Below are 23,485 nucleotides of genomic sequence, written 5' to 3' on the forward strand. Positions count from 1 at the left end.
CTGCATTAATAAAAAAAAAACAACTTCCCCCTGACATTTCATCTGTACCTACTTCCAAGCACCTTAAAACTGTGCCCTCTCCTGCTAGTCATCTCAGTGCTGGGAAAAGCCTCTGAATATCCAGACGATCAATGCCTCTCATCATCTTATACACCTCTATCGGGTCACGTCTCATCCTCCGTCGCTGCAAGGAAAAAGGGCTGAGTTCACTCAGCCTATTCTCATAAGGCATGCTCCCCAATCCAGGCAACATCCTTGTAAATCTCCTCTGCACCCTTTCTATGGCTTCCATATCCTTCCTGTAGTGAGGTGACCAGAACTGAACACAGTACTCCAAGTGGGGTTGACCAGGGTACTATATAGCTGCAACATTACCTCTCGGCTCCAAACTTAATCCCACGGTTGATGATGGCCAAATGCACTGTATGCCTTCTTAACCACAGAGTCAAATTGTGCAGCAGCTTTGAGTGTCCTGTGGACTCAGATCCCAAGATCCCTCTCATCCTCCACACTGCCAAGAGTCTTACCAATCAATACTATTTTCTGCCATCATATTTGATCTACCAAAATGAACCACCTCACACTTATCTGGGTTGAACTCCATCTGCCACTTCTCAGTCCAGTTTTGCATCCTATCAATGTCCTGCTGTAACCTCTGACAACCCTCCACACTATCCACAACACGCCCAACCTTTGTGTCATCAGCAAATTTACTAACCCATCCCTCCAGTTCCTCATCCAGGTCATTTATAAAAATCACGAAGAGAAGTGGTCCCAGAACAGATCCCTGAGGTACACACAAAATATTCTGCAGATGCTGGGGTCAAAGCAACACGCACAAAACACTGGAGGAATGCAGCAGGTAAGGCAGCATCCATGGAAATGAACAGTCAATGTTTCGGCCCAAAACGTTGACTGTTCATTTCCACAGATGCTGCCTGACCTGCTGAGTTCCTCCAGTGTTTTGTGCATGTCCCTGAGGTACACCACTGGTCACCGACCTCAATGCAGAATATGACCCGTTTACAATCACTCTTCGCCTACTATGGGCAAGCCAATTCTGGATCCACAAAGCAATGTACCCTTGGTTCCCATGCCTCCTTACTTTCTCAATAAGCCTTGATGAAATCCATATACACTACATCTACTGCTCTACCTTCATCAATGTGTTTTGTCACATCCTCAAAAAATTCAATCAGGCTTGAAAGGCCATGCTTTGACAAAGCCATGCTGACTATCCTAATCATATTATGCCTCTCCAAATCTTCATAAATCCTGCCTCTCACGATCTTCCCCATCAACTTACCAACCACTGAAGTAAGACTCACTGGTCTATAATTTCCTGGGCTATCTCTGTTCCCTTTCTTGAATAATAGAACAACATCCGCAACCCTCCAATCCTCCGGAACCTCTCCCATTCCCATTGATGATGCAAAGATCATTGCCAGAGGCTCAGCAATCTCCTCCCTCGCCTTCCACAGTAGCCTGGGGTGCATCTCATCTGGTCCCGGTGACTTATTCAACTTGATGCTTTCCAAAAGCTCCAGCACATCCTCTTTCTTAATATCTACATGCTCAAGCTTCCCAGTCCATTGTAAGTCATCCCTACAATTGCCAAGATCCTTTTCCATAGTGAATACTGAAGTAAAGTACTCATTAAGTACCTCCGGTTCCATACATACTTTCCCACTCTCACACTTGATATGTAGGTCCTATTCTTTCACGTCTTATCCTCTTGCTCTTCACATACTTGTAGAATGCCTTGGGGTTTTCCTTAATCCTGTCTGGCAAGGCCTTCTCATAGCTCCTTGTGGCTCTCCTCACTTCATTCTTAAACTCCTTCCTGCTAGCCTTATAATATTCTAGATCTTTATCATTACCTAGTTTTTTGAACCTTTCGTAAGCTTTTCTTCTTGACTAGATTTACAACAGCCTTTGTACACTACATTTCCTGTACCCTACCATCCTTTCCCTGTCTCATTGGAACGTACCTATGGAGAATTCCACGCAAATACCCCTGAACATCTGCCACATTTCTACCGTACATTTCCCTGAGAATATCTGTTCCCAATTTCTGCTTCCAAGTTCCTGCCTGATAGCCTCATATTTCCCCATAATTCAATTAAAAGCTTTCCTAACTTGTCTGTTCCAATCAGCTCTCCAATGCTATGGTAAAGGAGATAGAATGTGATCAGTGTCTCCAAAATGCTCTCCCACTGAGAGACCTGACACCTGTCCAGGTTCATTTCCCAATACCAAATTAAGTACTCCCTCTTCTCTTGTAGGCTTATCTACATATTGTGTCAGGAAACCTTCCTGAACACACTTAACAAACTCCACCCCATCTAAACCCCTCACTCTTGGGAGATGCCAATCAATGTTTGGGAAATGAAAATCTCCCACCACGACAACCCTGTTATTATTACACCTTTCCAGAATCTGTCTCCCTATCTGCTCCTCGATGTCCCTGTTACTATTGGGTCATCTCTTAAAAATAAACACCCAGTAGAGTTATTGATCCTTTCCTGTTCCTAACTTCCACCCACAGAGACTCCGTAGACAATCCCTCCACGACGTCCACCTTTTCTGCAGCTATGACACTATCTCTGATCAGCAGTGCCACGCCCCCACCTTTTTTGCCTCCCTCCCTGTCCTTACTGAAGCATCTAAAGCCTGGCATTTGAAGTTAACCATTCCTGCCCCTGAGCCATCCAAGTCTCTGTAATTGCCACAACATCATATCTCCAAGTACTGATCCACACTCTAAGCTCATCCGCTTTGTTCATAATATTCCTTGCATTAAAATAGACACTTTTAAAACCATCAATCTGAGCGTCCCTTCTCTATCACCTACCTATCCTCCCTCTCGCAGTCTCCAAGCTTTCTCTGTTTGTGAGTCAACCGCCTCTTCTTCCGTCTCTTCAGTTTGGTCCCCCTGGGATTCAAGTGCAACCAGTCCTTTTTGTACAGGTCACACCTGCCTCAAAAGAGGTCCCAGTGATCCAGAAATCTGAATCCCTGCTCCCTGCTCCAATCCCTCAGCCACGCATTTATCCTCCACCTCATTCTATTCCTATACTCACTGTCACGTGGCACAGGCTGTAACCCGAGATTATTACCTTGAGTGACACAAATAACAAAATGCTGGAGGAGCTCAGCAGTGTAGGCAGCATATATGGAAAGGAATAATCAGTTGATCTTTCAAGCCGAGACCCTTCATCAGGACTGGAAAGGAACAGCTTCTTCCCTATTAACTGTTTATTCCTTTCTATAGATGCTGCCTGTCCTGCAGCGGCTGAAAATGGGAATTCTGGTGAATGAGTTTTCATCCCTTTCCCCAACCTTCCCCTTCACCTGATCTCACCTATCACGTGCCAGCTTGAATTCCCTCCCATCTCTCCACCACCTTATTCTGGCTTCTTCCCCCTTCCTTTCCAGTCCTGATGAAGGGTCTTGGCAAGAAACATCGACTGTCTATTCACCTCCGCAGATGCTGCTTGACCTGCTGAGTTATTTGTTTCTTTGTGTGTTATCCTGGTGAATGCTTGTAAACTGATGAAATGTTTTTTTAAAAACTGCAAATGCTGAAAATCTGAAATAAAACTAAATTGCGGGAAGCACCTGATAGATTCACAGATGCTGCCTGAACTGCTGAGTGTTTGCGGTTTCCAGAAATGATGATGCATAGAAATAGTATAATGGACTATCTGACTTGGAGAGGACAAGAAGCAACTTATAAAGGTGCTCTTAAATGTAAAATACACTTCAAAATTCATATTTCTGTCTAAATAATCAAGCTGTCATTTAATTATATTAACTTTTTTATTTATTTGTATTTAGAACTACAACACATAACGGTCCCTTCCGGCCCAATGAGCTCATGCTGCCTAATTACACCCATGTGACCGATTAACCTTTGCATCTTTGAAATGTGGGAGGAAACCAATGCAGTGACAGGGAGAAACTCCTTATAGGCACCAGTGGGAATTGAACCCTGATTGGTGATGTAGCATGTCCACAACTTACTAATCATAACCTCTACATCTTTGGTATGTGGGAGGAAACTAGAGAACTCAAAGGAAATCCATGCAGTCACAAAAAGAAACTCCTTATAGGCAGCAGTGGGAATTGAACCCTGATCGATGATTGCTTGCACTGTAATACAATGCATTCAATGCTATGCTACAGTGCCGCTCAGTTGGAGTATTTGTCAGTATTTAAGGCTGTGTCTTTATTAATTTGCAATGAAGGTGGGAGCATTATAAATGTGAAAAGAATAGGTTGTACTGTAGTTGCCAAATTAGGTTTCCTGAGGCAAACATTTTTTTCTCACAAAGCTTTGCAAATTTCTAAGGGATAGTGTTGAAATATTGTGGAATAAGCTCGCATTTTGAGGAGGTAACACCCTTAAACTGTGCACTGATGATGGCTTTTCCATTGGAGCTGAAACATCTGCAAACATTTTGCCAAGCTTGGCAATCAACAACTTCCACTAAGGCAGCGATCCCCAACCACTGGGCTGTGGACCGGTACCGGGCCGCAAAGCATGTGCTACCAGGCCGCGAGGAAACGAAATGATTTGGCAATATGAGTCAGCTGCACCTCTCCTCATTCCCTGTCATGCCCACTGTTGAGCCATTACGCATGCGAGGTCATTACCCGCGCGTCATTCATGTCGGTGCGGGAAGGAGATCAACTCCTCCAGCTTGCAAATGGCGGCGGGCTGAAAAGTATGTTTGGCATAACATCTCTGCCGGTATTCTGGATCAAAGTCAAGGCTAAGTGTCCTGAGATAGCCACGAAAGCACTGAAAACGTTGCTTCCATTTCCAACATTTTTCTGCGAAGCGGAGTTTTCTGCAAAGAATGCAACGAAAACTAAATTGCAGAATAGACTGGACATAAGGAACCCCCTTCGAGTATCACTGTCTCCCATCACCCCTCGATAGGACAGTCTTGTTGCAGGGAAACAAGTCCAGGGCTCCCACTGATTCAGCGATACTGGTGTGTTGCAATGATTTTGTGTGTTCATATGGGGGAAAATATGTGCTGTGTGTTTAATATCCAAACGTTACTTAAAATGTTATGATGCTATTGACTTATATAACCATATAACAATTACAGCACGGAAACAGGCCATCTCTGCCCTTCTAGTCCGTGCCGAACGCTACTCTCACCTAGTCCCACCGACCTGCACACAGCCCATAACCCTCCATTCCTTTCCTGTCCATATACCTATCCAATTTTTCTTTAAATGATAATATCGAACCTGCCTCAACCACTTCTACTGGAAGTTCGTTCAACACTTACTTCAAGCTCCCCTGTCCTCCCCTGATAATTGACTTATCACTATATTCATGCGAGGAAAATATGGGCTGTGTGTTTAATATTAAATTCATTAGATAAAGCCTTTTAGAAACGAAATTGAGTGGATTAGCCACTTATCACCTATAATCTGGTCGTGATTAACATCACCACCCACCACCCCTGAACAGAATCGCCAAAAACGATAAGCAGTGAAAAAAAATGGGCACGTACACGCATGCACATGCCGTGCATGCGCACTGGTGCCCACGCAAGGCTTCATGGTCATTGTAGTCTTTTCTGGTTAAACACAACTTATTTGACTGCTACTCTTGTCCGTTGGCAACCGTACCACCCCCACCCCCAGTCGGCTGGTCCACAAGAATATTGTCAATATTAAAGCGGTCCACAGTGCAAAAACGGTTGGGGACCCCTGCACTAAGGGATAGAATACTGGCAGTACTGGCAGCACATAGTTGCTGCAGCAGTGATAAAATAGATGAAGGGGGAATATAGTTAATGGGACAGAGACATCTCCTCAGGATGGTTCTTGGACTGGCTTCACTTGCCTCAATGCTGAACTAACTCCACAGCCTGTGGACTCACTTTCGGGGACTCTGCAGCTCATGTTCTCAGTATTATTTGTTTACTATCTTTTATTTGAACAATATATCTCTTTTGCACATTAGATGTTTGTTGGTCTTTGCTATGTGTAGTTTTTTTGGATTCCATTGTATTTCTGTTTTCCTGTGGGTGCCAGCAAGAAAACGAATCTCATGATTGTATATGCCATACATACTGTATTTTGATAATTTACTTTGAATTTTCTTTTCAAGAATCTGTGGCACAGTAGTGTAGTAGCTAGCACAATGCTTTACAGCCTCAGTGATGACCAGGGTTAAATTCCCGCCTTTGCCTATAAGAATCTTGCACATTCTCCCCATGACCCGACAGATTTCCTCCGGGTGTGCCTGATTCTGCCACATTCCAAAGATGTACAGGTAAACAGTGGCCATGATATCTTGGTGCAAGAAGCATGGCAGCACTTGTGGTCTGTCCCCAGCACATTCCTGGACTGTTGATTGTTGACATAAACATTGCATTTCACTGTGTGTTTCAATGTTTAGATGTACATGTGAGAAATAAAGCTTGTCTTAATCTTTATAGTTCTCCAGCAGTTTTAGACAGGCATCAGTTGTTCTACCCATCTGTTATCGGAAGCCAGATTAGATGGCGTGAAATTGATGTGTGCTGCCAATCCTAGGAATACATTCAACTTCTTTTAACACTCTCCTTTTAAACCCATCATGTGCCTTGAATCCACGAATACTGCAGATGCTGAAAATCTGAAACAAAAGCAGAAAATATTAGAGCAAAACATACACATACACAGACACACACATACCCCCTACCCCACCCCTACTACCACCCTTACCTGGAGGAACTCAGCAGGTCAGGCAGCATCTACGGAGGGAAATAATCTTGAAATTTTGGGCTGAGACTGATGCAGGGTCTCAACTAGAAACAATCAACTGCTTATTCCCCTCCATAGATGATGCTTAAAGAGATGCAATCATTTTTCATTGCAATGCCTCAGCACTTTTGACACTTCTCTTATAGAGCAATCAGGACCTCTCATTTAACATCTCGCACGTTGCCGGAACTTGAGGGCTGGAGTTATAGGGAAAGGTGAGCAGGTTAGAACCAAGTTCCCTGGAGTGCAAGAGAATGAGGGGAGGTCTTGTATACAAAATTGCAGGATATAGACATGGTAGCCTGGGGACAAAGGAGATGGATTGTAGGTTAATGTTTCAGGCTGCTGACTTTCCCTGAATTTGTAGAATTTTAAAGTTGCCTGTTACATGGCAGATGGGCTGAAAGTTGCAGTATCATTATGGGAAGATCTGGCTGTTACAGAGGAAGCAGGGTGATGAAGGAGAAGGGGATGTTGAGTTGCAGAAAAGTCAAGTACCCTCTGTAAGTCTCCCAAAGAATAAAGTTCTAACCCTTCCAACATTTCTCTTATAGCTTAGGTCCTGCCAAGGTAAGAGGTTGAAGAAAAGGTCCTGTTTGCTGGACAAGAGGTGCCAAAGCTATAAGACTATAAGACCTAGGAGCAGAATTAGGCTATTTGGCCCATGAAGTCTGCTGTGCCATTCAATCATGGCTGATCCTTTTTTTTTTAAACCCTCCTCAACTCCATCCCCCTGCTTTCTCCCTGTAACCTTTTGATGCCATGTCCAATCAAGATCCTATCAATCTCTGCCTTAAATACACCAAGCGACCTAGCATCCACAGCTGCCTTTGCATCTCAGGTTTTTGAAGTTTCTCCCCATTTAGAAAATAGTCTGCACATTTATTTTTGCAACCAAAGTGCATGACCATGCATTTTCCAACATTGTATTTCATTTGCCACTTTCTTGTTGATTCTCCTAATCTGTCTAAGTCCTTCTGCAGCCTATCTGTTTCCTCAACACTACCTGCCCCTCCGCCAATCTTCATATCATCTGCAAACTTGGCAACAAAGACATCTATTCCAACAACTAAATTGTTGATATACATCATAAAAAGAAGCGGTCCCAACACCGACCCCTGCGGAACACCACTAGTCACTGGCAGCCAACCAGAAAAGGATCCTTTTATTCTCACTCACTGCCTCTACCAATCAGCCAATGCTCTATCCATGCTAGTAACTTTCCTGTAATACCATGGGCTCTTAACTTGGTAAGCAGCCTCATGTGTGGCACCTTGTCAAAGGCCTTCTGAAAGTCCAAATATACAACATCCACTGCATCTTCTTTATCTATTACAACACGTAATCTCCTCAAAGAATTCCAACAGATTTATCAGGCAAGATTTTCCCTTAAGGAAGCTATGCTGACTTTGTCCTAACTTGTCCCATGTCACCAATTAGTCCATTACCTCATCTGTAACAATTGACTCCAACATCTTCCCAACCACTGAGGTCAGGCTAACTGGTCCATAATTTCTTCTGCAGTTTTCCTCCTTTCTTAAAGAGTGGAGTGACATTTGCAATTTTCCAGTCCTCTGGCACCATGCTAGAGTCCAATAATTTTTGAAAGATTGAGTTGTGGGCATGCTATGTTGGTGCCAGAATCATAGCAACATTTGTGGGTGGTCCCAGCACATTCCTAGGACTGTGTTGGTTGTTGATGCAAAATGATGAATTTCACTCTGTTTCAATGTAGGTGTGTCAAATTATAAAGCTAATCTTTATTCCTTCCAGTTCATTTTATATAGAGCCTTGGAGAGACTGTGTCTGAGTTATTATGTATGTGAGATCTTCATATCTAAAGATGATCGAGAATGTGAGGGAGGGAACTCAATGAAGATTCACCAGTTGGATTCCTGACAAGGGGTCCTAGGCTTATAGAGGAAGGGTTAAGCAGACAGGAGCTATGCTCTCAAGTCTATAAGAATGAAATGTCATTTAGGCATTAAAAATTCTTATGGAAATTGATAGTAAAAGGAGAGATGTTTCCTCTGGTGAGGATTTCAGGGGTAGTGTCTCAAAATAAGGTATTGGCTATTCATAACCAATGAGATAAAATAATTTATCATATGCCAAGTATATGAATGCACAGATGCAAAGAAAAACTTACTTGCAATAGTGTCACAGGCACATAGCATCAGAGAAGCAGCATTCACAAAAAAAATAGATTAAATATAAATTATACACAATTTTCAATTATTTGATTTTTCTTAATCATGTTCTAATAGGTTAATATTTTTGGGAAAACCAGGAAAAGCTAACATTCATAAAAACACATTCTGCTAGTGTAGGAAATCCAGAGTAGTACATACAAAATGTTGAAGGGGTTTGTGTTGATCAGGAATGGGCCACAAGACAAAAGCAGGAAAAAGTGAACGGTAGAAGACTATTACACCACAAGATATATGAGCAGAATTAGGCCATTTGGCCCATCGAGCCCGCTCCACTAGTTCATCATGGCTAGTTCATCATATTCTCCTCTCCATCCCAATCTCCTGCCTTTTTCCCCATATCTCTTCATGCCCTGACCAGTCAAAAACCTATCAATCTCTACCTTAAATATGCATGAAGACCAGGTTAGAATGTTTCCTGTAATAGAACATAGAATAGTACAGCACATTACAGGCCCTTCGGCCCACAATGTTGTGCTGACCCTCAAACCCTGCCTCCCATATAACCCCCCCCACCTTAAATTCCTCCATATACCTGTCTAGTAGTCTCTTAAACTTCACGAGTGTATCTGCCTCCACCACTGACTCAGGCAGTGCATTCCACGCTCCAACCACTCTCTGAGTAAAAAAACCTTCCTCTAATATCCCCCTTGAACTTCCCACCCCTTACCTTAAAGCCATGTCCTCTTGTATTGAGCAGTGGTGCCCTGGGGAAGAGGCGCTGGCTATCCACTCTACCTATTCCTCTTATTATCTTGTACACCTCTATCATGTCTCCTCTCCTTCTCTCCAAAGAGTAAAGCCCTAGCTCCCTTAATCTCTGATCATAATGTATACTCTCTAAACCAGGCAGCATCCTGGTAAATCTCCTCTGTACCCTTTCTAATGCTTCCACATCCTTCCTATAGTGAGGCAACCAGAACTGGACACAGTACTCCAATTGTGGCCTAACCAGAGTTTTATAGAGCTGCATCATTAGATCGCGACTCTTAAACTCTATCCCTCTACCATGGGCTTGTAGCTTGTGAAACAGCCTCATGTCTAGCACCTTGTCAAAGGGCACAATATCAACCAATTCTCCTTTGACTATCCTTGTTACTTCTTCAAAGAATTCCAACAGATTTGTCAGGCAAGATTTTCCCCTGAGGAAACCATGCTGACTACAGCCTATTTTATCATGTGCCTCCAAGTACTCTCGCCCCATATCTAAAATTCTCATAACCCAGTGGGCAGAAAATGTTTGTAATTCTATATCCAAGTGGTCTGAGTTGGATCAAATGCTCAGTATATTCAAGGAAAAATTGACTGATTTTTAAACGTTCAAAAAATCCGGCATCTGTTGTTAGTACAGGAAAATGGCACTGAGATAAATTCAACAATGAGCTTATTGATTACAGTCTGGTCACAATTTGGGGAAAAAGAGTTATTTTCCCCAAATTCCCTGCTGGATATTTTAGAGACTGCCTTGATGCGATACCTTTGATTTTTGTCTGCAAATGGAATCATCTTCTCTGTCCGTCTCCTTGATCTAAAGCTTAAACTTGAACACAAAAGATTCTGTAAATGTTGGAAATCCAGAGTAACAGACACAAATGATGAAGGGTCTCTGCCTTCTCCATAGATGTTGGCTGACCTCCTGAGTTCTTCCAGAATTTTGTGTGTGTTAACTTTGAATAAATTCTTTGGTTACCTGTCAATCTAAATCATCTGTGATAAACGTTCAAACTGCTAAGTAGTTACATTTATTGACAGCAGCAAGGCAGAGCTTTTGTGGACTTTGAGCAAGGCAGCCAAGATCTTACAACATACTTGAGTTAATCAATAGCAACTGACCTTCAGCGATTAGGCTGGTGACCATGCTGCCTGGAAGCATCTGAAAGGAGAAAAGCAAAATATTAGAGACACAAAGGCTGATTTCTATCTTCTATAATTTAAAAGAATAATAATAGCAAATATATTCACTCCTGAATCTCATAGTTTATTAATGCTGTGGTCTTTCACCATCACAAAATTTGTTTGCACTGAGAGCAGAGGTGAGATCCTCAGCACCAGAATCTGTGAGACCAACATGGACTAGGTTGTGGGCAGATTCTCCCTACAACTGATCTGATCAGTTGGTTCTACTTTCTTGCCTGTTCCCTTCATTGTAGTCCAAATCTCTCAGCCTCAAGTATATTCAATCCCTTTGCTGCCACAGCATACCAGGTGGAGAAGGGTCGAGGATCAACTTTATTCACCATATACACTCAGTGGCCACTTTATTAGGTACAGGAATGGAACCTGATCTGGTGTTCTGCCGCTGTAGTCTATCTATAGTCATTCTCCCCTGACCCCTCTGATTAACAAGGCATTTTTGCCCACAGGACTGTTGTTCACTGGATGTTTTTTTTTCCCTTTATCGCACCAATCTCTGTAAATTATGAAAACTGTAGTGCGTGAAAATCTCAAGAGATCAGCAGTTTCTGAGATACTCAAATCACCCCCATCTGACACCAGTAATCATTCTACTGTCAAAGTTACTGGATCATATTTCTTTCTCATTCTGATGCTTGGTTTGAACAACAACTGAACCTTTTGACCATGTCTGGATGATTTTTGTGCATTGAGTTGCATTACGTGATTGGCTGATTAGATATTTGCAGTAATGAGCAGAGGTACCTAATAAAGTGGCTCCTGAGTGTACGTAGGAATTTGCAGAGTGAGGCATGCAACAAAAAACATTCAACAATTATGAAAAATTATATAAAAAATAAATTTAGTGGTTAAAGGACGGATATGGAATAAAATACAGAAATACCATCATGTAGTTACAATGTAAACAGCATTATACAAGTGGTTTAAAGTTTTTACGGTGCAGTGACTAAGATAATGGAGAGAGAGTGGGTGAGGGGCTTACTAGAATCATTGATCCGAGTAATTGCCTGTGGGAATTATAAGTAAAACTATGAGGAAATTATAAAGGTTCCCACTCTTTGAGAGAAGAAATTTTTCCTTACCTTCATCTTTTTTATATCCATCTTGGAGAGCATTATGACTTGTTACATTGCCATCTGGTATGGAGGCACCAATGCACAGGATCATAAAAAGCTGCAGAGGTTAGTAGACTCAGCCAGCTCCATTGGCACTAGCCTCTGCACCATAGAGGACACGACACTTTATAAGGACTGGAGAGAATGGGGACAGAAGTCAAAATAAAAAGTGGGAGGAGGGGAAGGAGCAAGCAACAGAAATCAGAGTGGTAATAAGGGTCAAGAACAGTTTCTTCCCCTCCGCCATCAAATTTCTAGATGGACAATGAACACTATCTCACTATTTTTGCTCACTTTTTGCACTACTTAATTTTTAATACATCTCTTATTGTAATTGATAGTTTATATTGCAATGTACTGCTGCCACAAAACAACAAATTTCATCAAGTATGTCAGTGATTTTAAACCTAATTTTGGTCCTGAGCAATTTCACAGATAAGAAAGGTTTAGAAGGATATGAGCTAAATACAGGCAAATGGATTTACTCAAGAAGGCATCTTGGTCAACATGGAAGAGTTGGACCAAGGAGTTTATTTCCTTGCTGTATAAATGTATGGAATATAAATCTAGAGAACTGATTCAAATTTCACAATGACATTAGTTAATCTGGAATAGTGAGGGGAAAGAAAACTTTTTATTAGTAAAAGATGAAATTATTAGATTGATATTTTAAAAACCCTTCAGCTTCACAAATCTCCTTCTCGGGAAAATCTGTATCTTGCCTTATAGAGAATTTTTTTTTCAGATCAATGACCTTATTAATCATGTATATTGAAAGGCCTCGATAGAAAGGACATAGAGAGGATGACCAGGGAGCACAGCCTCAGAATGCAAGCACATACCTTTAGAACAGAGATAAGGAGGAATTTATTTAGCCAGAGGGTGATATATCTGTGGAACTCATTGCAACGAACAGCTGTGCTGCGTTTGATATATTCTTGAATATATTCTTCATCAGTAAGGTTGTCAAAGGTTACGGGGTAAAGGCCAAAGAATGGGGTTGAGAGGGTTAATAAATCAACCATGATTGAATGGTGGAGCAGCAACAATGGGCCGAAGGACCTAATTCTGCTCCTATATCTTATGGGGTGGTATAAAGCCACCCTACAGTCATTTTACTCCATGTTAAATGTTGATCCTACAGCTTGCTCTTTTCATGCAGTTGGAGTGGCATTTCTTTTGCTGTTTTGTCTTTCTAGGGTATTCAAAACGTGGATGGCGATGCAAACTCTGTAAAATCAATGCTCACCCACAGTGTGGAGAGGATGCGTGCAGGCAACAGTGTGTGGGGAAATTGGTGAGTGCTGTCCAGAGTTATTACATTTGCACTGATCACCCATGTGAAATGTGGACTAGTTGTTGCATATTTGATGCTTGAAAGTTTCAAGATGTAAGCAAATACAAAATCAGCTTCTTTAAAATAAATCTGCATTGATTATTTTCCCTGTTGCACTCAGTATCTGTAGAGAGATGTGTATCTAATTTGTACAAACGTGTATAGTGGCATAGAAAGTCAATGAAATAAACACATTTGTAAAAGGAAATTGGGGAAAAACATTGCATGACTTCAAAGTTAAACTATTGGGACAAATTCTCAGGATCTAAATTATTTCTTGGAATTCATAGACACTGTAAATACACAAAAGAGACCATTTGGTCCATGATGTCTGTGCCAGCACTTGATCTATAGGAATGCCTTGCCATCTGTCTGAGTCTACGGCCAGGAATTTCTTATTTTAAACCTGACACATTTGGGATGAAAACATATTTCCTACCAATTACTTTAAATCTATGACCCCTTAGCTAAAGGAAATGTGTCCTTCCTCTTTCCCTTATCGAGGTTCCTCATCTTTATACTACTCAATTAAGTCTCCCCATAGCTTCTACTACTCTTAAAGATAAAAACCAAGTAACAAATGATTAAGGAATCTATTCTGCTCTTTATCTTTCCATCACTACTAGTAGTGAATATTAATATACATTCCCAGCTCAGTTAATTGTGCTCTACCATTCTGGGGATGAAATATAAATAAGAGGTCTTGTCAGTCCGAGTACTGACTATGTCTGACACATGCAACCTTCTGCATAAGGAGCTAGCGAAAAAACAGCCACAGAAGGCTTCATATTTAGAGTGGCATACCCTGCCCATTGGTAATAAGGGGAGGATCAAGGATCAACATTATTCTCCGTATACAGTTATATGTTTTAGGAATTTGCTGTAGTGTGTTGGTACAGCATACAACAAAAATGACAGCATTCTAACAATTATATAGCATTGGGAATTACATAAAAATAAAGTTAGAAGTACAGATATGTGCAGAAATACATAAATATTAGGATGTAGTTATAATGTAAGCAGTATTATAAAAAGTGGTTTAAGGTGCTTACTGTGCAGCGCAGTGACTGAGATAATAGATAGAGGGGCTGGGGGCTAACTAGAATAGTTGATCAGAGGAAGAAATGTTTTAAATGGAGTAAAGTTTTTGTTTTAATAGCTCTATAGCGCTTTTAAGAAGGGAAACTGTCTTTTGGAAAAGACAGTTTGCTGGGTGAGTAGAGTTAGTAATGATTTTATCATCTTTGTCTTGGTCTTGTAGTGATGGTATTCATTCTGCAGCCAATAACCTTTTCTGCTGACCTGATAGTTTGCTGGAGTTTTTGTATATTATGAGAAGATGTTTCATCAAACCAACAGTAATATGAGGATACTCTCTAATATATCAGTGTAGAATTGCACAGCAAGGGTTACAGGGAGCCTATTCTATCTCTGGCAGAACATTATGTGCATGTCACTTTTCTCCTTGCAGTCATGCTCAGTTAGATGGATAAATCATGCCATCTCCGATGCTTATATAATCCCTTTACATTTTTCCTCCATTCTCGTCACCCATGTCTGCTCCACATTTGAATGATCAAGCAAGATATTTGCTAGGTCTTTCATTGAAGATTTAAATGAAGGATAAATGCAAGCAGTTATAAATTGATATAAGTAACACACAGAAAATGCTGGAGGAACTCAGCAGCCCAGACAGCATCTATGGAAAAAGTACAGTCGCCATTTTGGGCCGAGACCTTTCAGCAGAACAGGTCTTGGCCCGAAACGTTGACTGTACTTTTTTCCATAGATGCTGTCTGGCCTACTGAGTTCCTCCAGCATTTTGTGTGTGTTCTAGCATCTGCAGATTTTCTCTTGTTTGTGTATAAATTGACATGCTTGTTTAAGGCAACACAATAGATGTTTCCAGCCAAGAGGAGGGGAAATAGAAACACAATTGATCAGGACACTGGGCTGGGAGAGGAAAAGTTTGATCACAATATATTGAGTTGGCTCCAGCAGGCTTTGTGTAACTTTAAGTAGTAAGTATCAGAAAGTCATGCAAGGAATGTGTCCAATGTATAGTCTTAATTTCTACACTGTGTGTGGATATTTTTATAAAATTTTGTGCAAACGTGTCAATGATGTACCACTTGTACTTCTGTGTTCAATGCAGTTTTAATCACTTTATGACTATACATGTGAGTGTGTAACTGTGTGAATACAGTCAGCATTCAGTGCAAATGCCTTACTATTTTTAAAAAATAATTTAATGTATTCTCTCAAAATTCAGAGTTTATTACTGTCTTGTGGAATGCACGTGGATGGGCAATATTTTATCGCAAGTAGCTACACTAGAATCTAAGCCCGGAACTTTCTTATTCCTTTCCATAGATGCTGCCTGACCTCCTGAGTTCCTCCAGCATTTTGTGTGTGTTACTTCTAATGGGAATTATTCTAAGTGCTTAACTTATAGTTCAGCTAAGTGTATGCAAATAATTTATAGACATGGTCATATGTGCAATAGAAAGCACTGAATGGGGTGGGAGGTTGTATAGTTTGTTTTCCCTGAGCATATTGAGGAATTTAAGAACAGCTTTTTTTTTTATTATTTATACATTCACTCATTAAATTCACATGGCCAATGTTTAGATTCATGTGAAATAACCTCTATCCCAGTGGCTAAGCATTCAAAGTTGCAAACAGAACATGTTAAAACACAAACGTTTAAACAGTCATTTCTAAGCTGAGTATGAGTGGAACCATGTTAAGTAGAACAAGTTTAGCTTCAAGTCTCTTCAGCACAGGTGATCTCTTTCCTTTGCCTTTCACAGACAGTTCAAAGCATATTCACTTGTTCATGATAAGAAGTGTAACCTAAAGCCAAAAATGAGTATTTCAAGTCAAATTAACAAATATTTGAATAGCTGTAAATGAAATTTTTTGCTACAAATCTAATGTATTGGCAATTTAGATAATGTTACTGGTTTAATGGAATTATTTATAATCCCAGGCAAAGCTGTTGTCATCATTGTTTAGTGTTACAGAAATACAGCATGGAAGCAGACCCTATGGCCCACAGAGTATATAATGATCATCAACCTCCCATTTACATCATTTATCTTCTCCCCACATTTTCATCAACTCGCCTAGACATTCAAGGCAACTTACATAAGCCAGTTAAAATAAATTAAGTAAATAAACCTACCAATTAATACATCTCTGGGACATGGAAGGAAATTGGAGCACGCAGAGAAAACCCATAGAGGCCTGTGGAAAGTGGCCAGTGAAGGCGTACAGCTTTGAGGCTTTGACTTGAGAGATTCTGGCAGTTTTGGCAGTTGGTCTGTGCAATCAAGTCAATCAAGATTTGAATAGATCAGCAGAAAGCCGTTGATTAGGCAATCAAGATTTGAATAGCTCAGACTCAGCAGAAAGCAGCTGATTGGGCAATCGAGGTCAGGTGACCAAACATTTTGAAAAGCTCAAACAGATAAATAGAGGGATAGCTCAAGCAAAGTGGCCTGTGGAAAACAGCCAGTGAAGGAGTGGGTGAGTGGGCAGGTGGGTGGAGCTTTGAGGCTTTGACGAGAAGAGGTGGAGGACAAGCTGGCTCGCAGTTAGTCTTTACAATGTCTCCTGAGACGGTGATGTGCTTCTCATGTGAGATGTGGCAATCTTGGGGGAACGCCCCTCTCCCGCAGAGTCACATCTGCCAGATGTGCATACGACTGGGCGATCTGGAAGACCGTGTAAGGAATCTGGAGAAGCAGCTGGATGACCTTCGATTCATAAGGGAGAATGAGGCAGTCATAGATGACAGCTACAGGGAGGTAGTCACACCTAGGCTGTCGGAAGCAGGTCGTTGGGTGACAGTCAGAGGGGGGAAAGCGAAGGTGAGCAGACAGGTAGTGCAGAGCATCCCTGTAACCATTCCCCTGAATAATAAGTTTACCGTCCTGGATACTGTTGGCGGGGACGACCGACCAGGTGTGAGCCACGGTGGCAGAGTCTCCGGCACTGAGTCTGATCCTGTGGTACAGAAGTGTGGGACGGAGAAGAGGAGAGCTCTTGTCATTGGAGACTCTATAGTCAGGGGAGCAGACAGGAGATTTTGTGGACGTGAGAAGGACACCCGCATGGTTTGTTGCCTCCTGGGTGCCAGGGTCAGGGATGTCTCTGACCAGGTGCACGGCATCCTGGTACAAGAGGGAAAGCAACCAGAAGTCGTGATATATGTTGGGACCAACGACATAGGCAGCAAGAGGGAGGAGGTCCTGAAGTGTGAGTTTCGGGAACTGGCAGAAGGCTGAAGAACAGGACCTCAAGGGTGGCATTCTCAGGATTGCTGCCAGTGCTACGTGACAGTGATGGTAAGAATTGGAGGAGATGGCAGTTGAATGCGTGGCTGAGGAGTTGGTGCAGGGAGCAGGGTTTTAGATTTGTAGATCATTGGGATCTCTTTTGGGGAAGGTGGGACCTGTACAGATTGGATGGGTTGCACCTGAACTTGAGGGGGAGCAGTATCCTTGCAGGTAGGTTTGCTGGCATGGTTCGGGAGGGTTTAAACTAATTTGCAAGGGGGAAGGGACCCAGAGCGATAGAGCAGTGAAAGAAGTGCATGGAGTAAAGCCAGATCTAACATAGGGAGGCTTTGAGGAAAGAGAAGCAGAATAAACTGTGTAAAGACAGTAAGGTAGAAGGGCTGAAATGTGTGTACCTCAATGCAAGAAGCATCAGGAACAAAGGTGATGAACTGAGAGCTTGGATACATACATGGAATTATGATGTAGTGGCCATTACAGAGACTTGGCTGGCACCAGGGCAGGAATGGATTCTCAATATTCCTGGATATCAGTGCTTTAAAAGGGATAGAGAGGGCGGAAAAAGGGGAGGAGGGGTGGCGTTACTGGTCAGGGATACTATGACAGCTACAGAAAGGGTGGGTAATGTAGCAGGATCCTCTTTTGAGTCAGTATCGGTGGAAGTCAGGAACAGGAAAGGAGCAGTTACTCTATTGGGGGTATTCTATAGGCCCCCTGGTAGCAGCAGAGATACAGAGGAGCAGACTGGGAGGCAGATTTTGGAAAGGTGCAAAAATAACAGGGTTGTTCTCATGGGTGCCTTTAACTTCCCTAATATTGATTGGCACCTGATTAGTTCCAAGGGTTTGGATGGGGCAGAGTTTAAGTGTGTCCGGGACAGATTTCTGTCACAGTATGTGGACAGGCCGACAAGGGGGAATGCCATACTAGATCTAGTACTAAGTAATGAACCGGGTCAGGTCACAGATCTCTCAGTGGGTGAGCATCTGGGAGACGGTGACCACCGCTCCCTGGCCTTTAGCATTATCATGGAAAAGGATAGAATCAGAGAGGACAGGAAAATTTTTAATTGGGGAAGGGCAAATTATGAGGCTATAAGGCTAGAACTTGCGAGTGTGAATTGGGATGATGTTTTTGCAGGGAAATATACTATGGACATGTGGTCGATGTTTAGAGATCTCTTGCAGGATGTTAAGGATAAATTTGTCCCGGTGAGGAAGATAAAGAATGGTAGGGTGAAGGAACCATGGGTGACAAGTGAGGTGGAAAATCTAGTCAGGTGGAAGAAGGCAGCATATATGAGGTTAAGGGAGCAGGGATCAGATGGGTCTATTGAGGAATATAGGGAAGCAAGAAAGGAGCTTAAGAAGGGGCTGAGAAGAGCAAAAAGGGGGGAAGAGAAGGCCTTGGTGAGTAGGGTAAAGGAAAACCCCAAGGCATTCTTCAATTATGTGAAGAAAAAAAGGATGACCGGAGTGAAGGTAGGACCGATTAGAGATAAAGTTGGGAAGATTTGCCTGGAGGCTGTGGAAGTGAGTGAGGTCCTCAATGAATACTTCTCTTCAGTATTCACCAATGAGAGGGAACTTGATGGTGAGGACGATATGAGTGAGGTTGATGTTCTGGAGCAGGTTGATATGAAGGGATATGAAGGGAGAGGAGGTGTTGGAGTTGTTAAAATACATTAGGATGGGTAAGTCCCCGGGGTCTGATGGAATATTCCCCAGGCTGCTCCACGAGGTGAGGGAAGAGATTGCTGAGCCTTTGGCTAGGATCTTCATCGTTGTCCATGGGAATAGTACCGGAGGATTGGAGGGAGGCGAAAGTTGTCCCCGTGTTCAAAAAGGTAGTAGGGATAGTCCAGGTAATTATGGACCAGTGAGCCTTGCGTCTGTAGTGGGAAAGCTATTGGAAAAGATTCTTAGAGATAGGATCTGTGGGCATTTAGAGAATCATGGTCTGATTAGGGACAGTCAGCATGGCTTTGTGAAGGGCAGATCATGTCTAACAAGCCTGATAGTTCTTTGAGGAGGTGACCAGGCATATAGATGAGGGGAGTGCAGTGGGTGTGATCTAAGTGGATTTTAGTAAGGCATTTGACAAGGTTCCATATGGTAGGCTTATTCAGAAAGTTAGAAGGCATGGGATCCAGGGAAGTTTGGCCAGGTGGATTCAGAATTGGCTTGCCTGCAGAAGGCAGAGGGTGGTGATGGAGGGAGTACATTCAGATTGGAGGATTGTGACTAGTGCTGTCCCATAAGAATCTGTTCTGGGACCTCTAATTTTCATGACTTTTATTAACGACCTGGATGTGGGGGTATAAGGAGGGTTGGCAAGTTTGCAGATTACACAAAGGTTGGTGGTGTTGTAGATAGTGTAGTGGATTGTCCAAGATTGCAGAGAGACATTGATAGGATGCAGAAGTGGGCTGAGAAGTGGCAGATGGTTCAACCCGGAGAAGTGTGAGGTGGTACACTTTGGAAGGACAAACTCCAAGGCAGAGTACGAAGTAAATGGCAGGATACTTGGTAGTGTGGAGGAGCAGAGGGATCTGGGGGTACATGTCCACAGATCCCTGAAAGTTGCCTCACAGGTGGATAGGGTAGTTAAGCAAGCTTATGGGGTGTTAGCTTTCATAAGTCGAGGGATAGAGTTTAAGAGTTGCGATGTAATGATGCAGCTCTATAACACTCTGGTTAGGCCACACTTGGAGTACTGTGTCCAGTTCTGGTCACCTCACTATAGGAAGGATGTGGAAGCATTGGAAAGGGTACAGAGGAGATTTACCAGGATGCTGCCTGGTTTAGAAAGTATGCATTATGATCAGAGATTAAGGGAGCTAGGGCTTTACTGTTTGGAGAGAAGGAGGATGAGAGGAGACATGATAGAGGTGTACAAGATAATAAGAGGAATAGGTAGAGTGGATAGCCAGTGCCTCTTCCTCAGGGCACCACTGCTCAATACAAGAGGACATGGCTTTAAGGTAAGTGGTGGGAAGTTCAAGGGGGATATCAGAGGAAGGTTTTTTACTCAGAGTGGTTGGTGTGTGGAATGCACTGCCTGAGTCAGTGGTGGAGGCAGATACTCTGGTGAAGTTTAAGAGACTACTGGTCAGATATATGGAGGAATTTAAGTTGGGGGCTTATATGGGAGGCAGGGTTTGAGGGTCGGCACAACATTGTGGGCTGAAGGGCCTGTACTGTGCGGTACTGTTCTATGTTCTATAACCCACATAGTCACAGGAAGAATGTGCAAACTCCACACAGGTCACACCTGAGGTCAGGATTGAACCTGAGTCTCTGGCGCTGTGAAGCCACAGCTCCACTGACTGGGCCAGAAATCTGTCCCATCAGTAGGATAGAGCACTGAGCACATGAAACAAATGGTTCTTCGTGGGGGAGAGGTGACGGGAAAGGCAATGGTGACTAAGGCAAGGATTCCCTTGTTACCTGAACAGTACATGGTGTGACAAGAATACACATAGATTAAGATGTAGCTGTCCTGTGCTGGCACCAGTGGAATCAGCAGTTGGTCGGCCACCTGACATCAGGAGAGAGAGAGATAAGGAAATAATGGAGCAGCATGTGGAGATGTTAATGAAGGAAGGAGAGCTGTCAGAGCGGCTCCCCCCCTTTGAACCCTGAACTGTTTGAAGTGATGGACAGGCGATACCCCAGCAGGGGGATAAAAAGGGACAGGTTCGCTAAGGCGACACACACGACACCCGAGGTAACAAGACCCTGGAAGCGGTGCGTCTCTCTCAAGTCGGTGGGAAGTACCGGGCCATAAACGCACAGGGTGGAAAGGCACGATTGGCGGGAACCTGGTGTGTGTCCACCCTTGCCTGGGTGCCAGGTTCAGCGCAGGGAAACGATCGTATCTGGAAACGGAGGGGTCACGGTCGGTGACCTCAGATGACATCACAAAGGACTCGCCCAAAAGCTGACTGCGAAGGTCTGTGTATGGAAGCCTTGAATATTCATTCGTTTTTGCTCTCTCTCTCCTTCCCCCCCCCATTGTCCATCTCCCACGGCAGCGATTACTGTGAACTGAACTTTGTGTCATTTTGAAACTGGTCATTTACCCCTAGACAACGATAGAGCTTGATTGATCCTGTTATTTTAATTCTGTGTACATGTATGTTTATCATTGCTGAACTGTTGCATTCATTATCCTTTTGATTAGAGTACTGTGTTGCTTGTTTCTTTAATAAAACTTTCTTAGTTCTAGTAATCCAGACTCCAACTGAGTGATCCATTTCTGCTGGTTTGGCAACCCAGTTTCAGGGTACGTAACATAAGTGGGGTTCTCGTCCGCGATTTTGAACGCTAAATTTGGGACGGAGTAAATTGATTGGGTCAAAATTCCCGAAAGAAAGAAAAGACAAACAGCAGAAATGGAGGCTGAGGAATTTATAAAGGCGCCGACCTTGGAGGCATTAGAGGATGCCAGGAAATCGGAATTGGTAGCTGTGGCCAAACGGTTGAATCTTGCTAAGGGGAAGTCGACAATGAGGAGAGAGGAGTTGCACAGAGCTGTCGTAGAGCACTATGTATCTAAAGGTGTGTTTCCCCAAGGCGAGCTGGGGGTGGTGTCTATTGAAAAACCTGCTGGAGACGTGGTACAAGTACAGCTTGAAAAACACAGACTCGAGCACGAGTTCCGGGTACGGCAGTTGGAGCGAGAAGAGAAAGAGAGGGACAGACAGTTGGAGCGAGAAGAGAAAGAGAGGGACAGACAGTTGGAGCGAGAAGAGAAAGAGAGGGACAGACAGTTGGAGAGAGAAGAGTTAGAAAGGCAGGAGAGAGAGAGAGAGAGAGAGAGAGAGAGAGACAGCTGGAGCAAGAGGAGAAACAGAGGGAAAGGGAATTCGAGCTGGAGAAGTTTAAGGATAAGGGCAGAGCAGGGGCCCGTGCCGAACCAAGGTGGAGGGTTCCGGGCGACCCAGGAGGTTAGGCTGGTTCCCCCATTTGACGATACCGACGTGGATCGGTACTTTCTCCATTTCGAAAAAGTGGCTATAAGTCAGGACTGGCCGAGGGATAAATGGGTTGTTTTGCATCAGAGTGTACTGAAAGGGAGAGCCCAAGAAGCTTACTCAGCTTTGTCCGCGGAAGATGCCCAGAGGTATGAGGTGGTGAAAGAGGCCATCCTCAGGATTTATGAGTTGGTCCTGGAGGCATACCGGCAGAGGTTCCGGAATACGAGGAAGCAGTGGGACCGCACGTATTTGGAGTTTGCCCGTGAGATGCAGACATATTGTGAGCGTTGGTGCGCCTCGAAGGGGGTAGAGGGGGATTATGACAGACTGCTACAGCTGATCCTGATGGAGCAGTTTAAAGGTTGTGTCCCTGAAGGTATGAGACCCTACCTCGATGAGAAAGAGGCAGCCACGTTAGCCGCAACTGCTAAGTTAGCGGATGAGTATGCGTTGATGCATAAAATGAAGTTTGCCCCGAGTAAAGGCTACCAGAAGGGATGTCAGGACGGCGGGGAGAGTCCGCCAGAAAAGTCAGAAAGTAAGCCAGGGACTAGTGAGAAGGATAAGGTAGACCGGAAGCAGTCTGGTAGGAAGTCTCCTGGGATTGTCTGCTATAATTGCGGGAAAGCCGGACACTTTGCGTCCAGGTGCTTTGCCCCAAAGAAGGAGACGGGAAAAGGGAAAACAGCGATTTTTGACTGGCTGTATCGAGCTGGTACACGAACCGCTAGGACAGGACAGGTCTGCCAAAGTTCAGGAAGGGCGCGAGAGGTTTATCTCGACTGGATTGGTGTCGGTGAAGGAGGGGTTAAAACCAGTTCCAGTGCGGATCTGGAGAGACACGGGAG

At 43.3% G+C, this 23,485-nt stretch overlaps 1 protein-coding gene and 1 long non-coding RNA gene across 3 annotated transcripts in view; one reads left to right on the forward strand and one right to left on the reverse strand.

Moving 5' to 3' along the window:
• LOC134340284 (SH3 and cysteine-rich domain-containing protein 2-like) overlaps positions 1–23,485 on the forward strand; it is a 232,084-nt gene that overhangs the window by 115,227 nt on the left and 93,372 nt on the right. For both annotated transcript variants that reach the window (XM_063037330.1, XM_063037331.1), the window contains exon 3: positions 13,216–13,313. In XM_063037330.1, the coding sequence (XP_062893400.1) occupies positions 13,216–13,313 (98 nt within the window). The remainder of the gene's footprint in view (positions 1–13,215; positions 13,314–23,485) is intronic.
• Positions 3,855–16,677, reverse strand: LOC134340285 (uncharacterized). Its single transcript, XR_010016513.1, has 4 exons — positions 16,540–16,677; positions 11,984–12,151; positions 10,821–10,860; positions 3,855–6,649 (listed from the first exon to the last, which is right to left on the reverse strand). It is a non-coding gene; the product is annotated as an uncharacterized LOC134340285 (long non-coding RNA).

Source organism: Mobula hypostoma, chromosome X1 (assembly GCF_963921235.1).
Source record: "Mobula hypostoma chromosome X1, sMobHyp1.1, whole genome shotgun sequence".
Taxonomy (NCBI): domain Eukaryota; kingdom Metazoa; phylum Chordata; class Chondrichthyes; order Myliobatiformes; family Myliobatidae; genus Mobula; species Mobula hypostoma.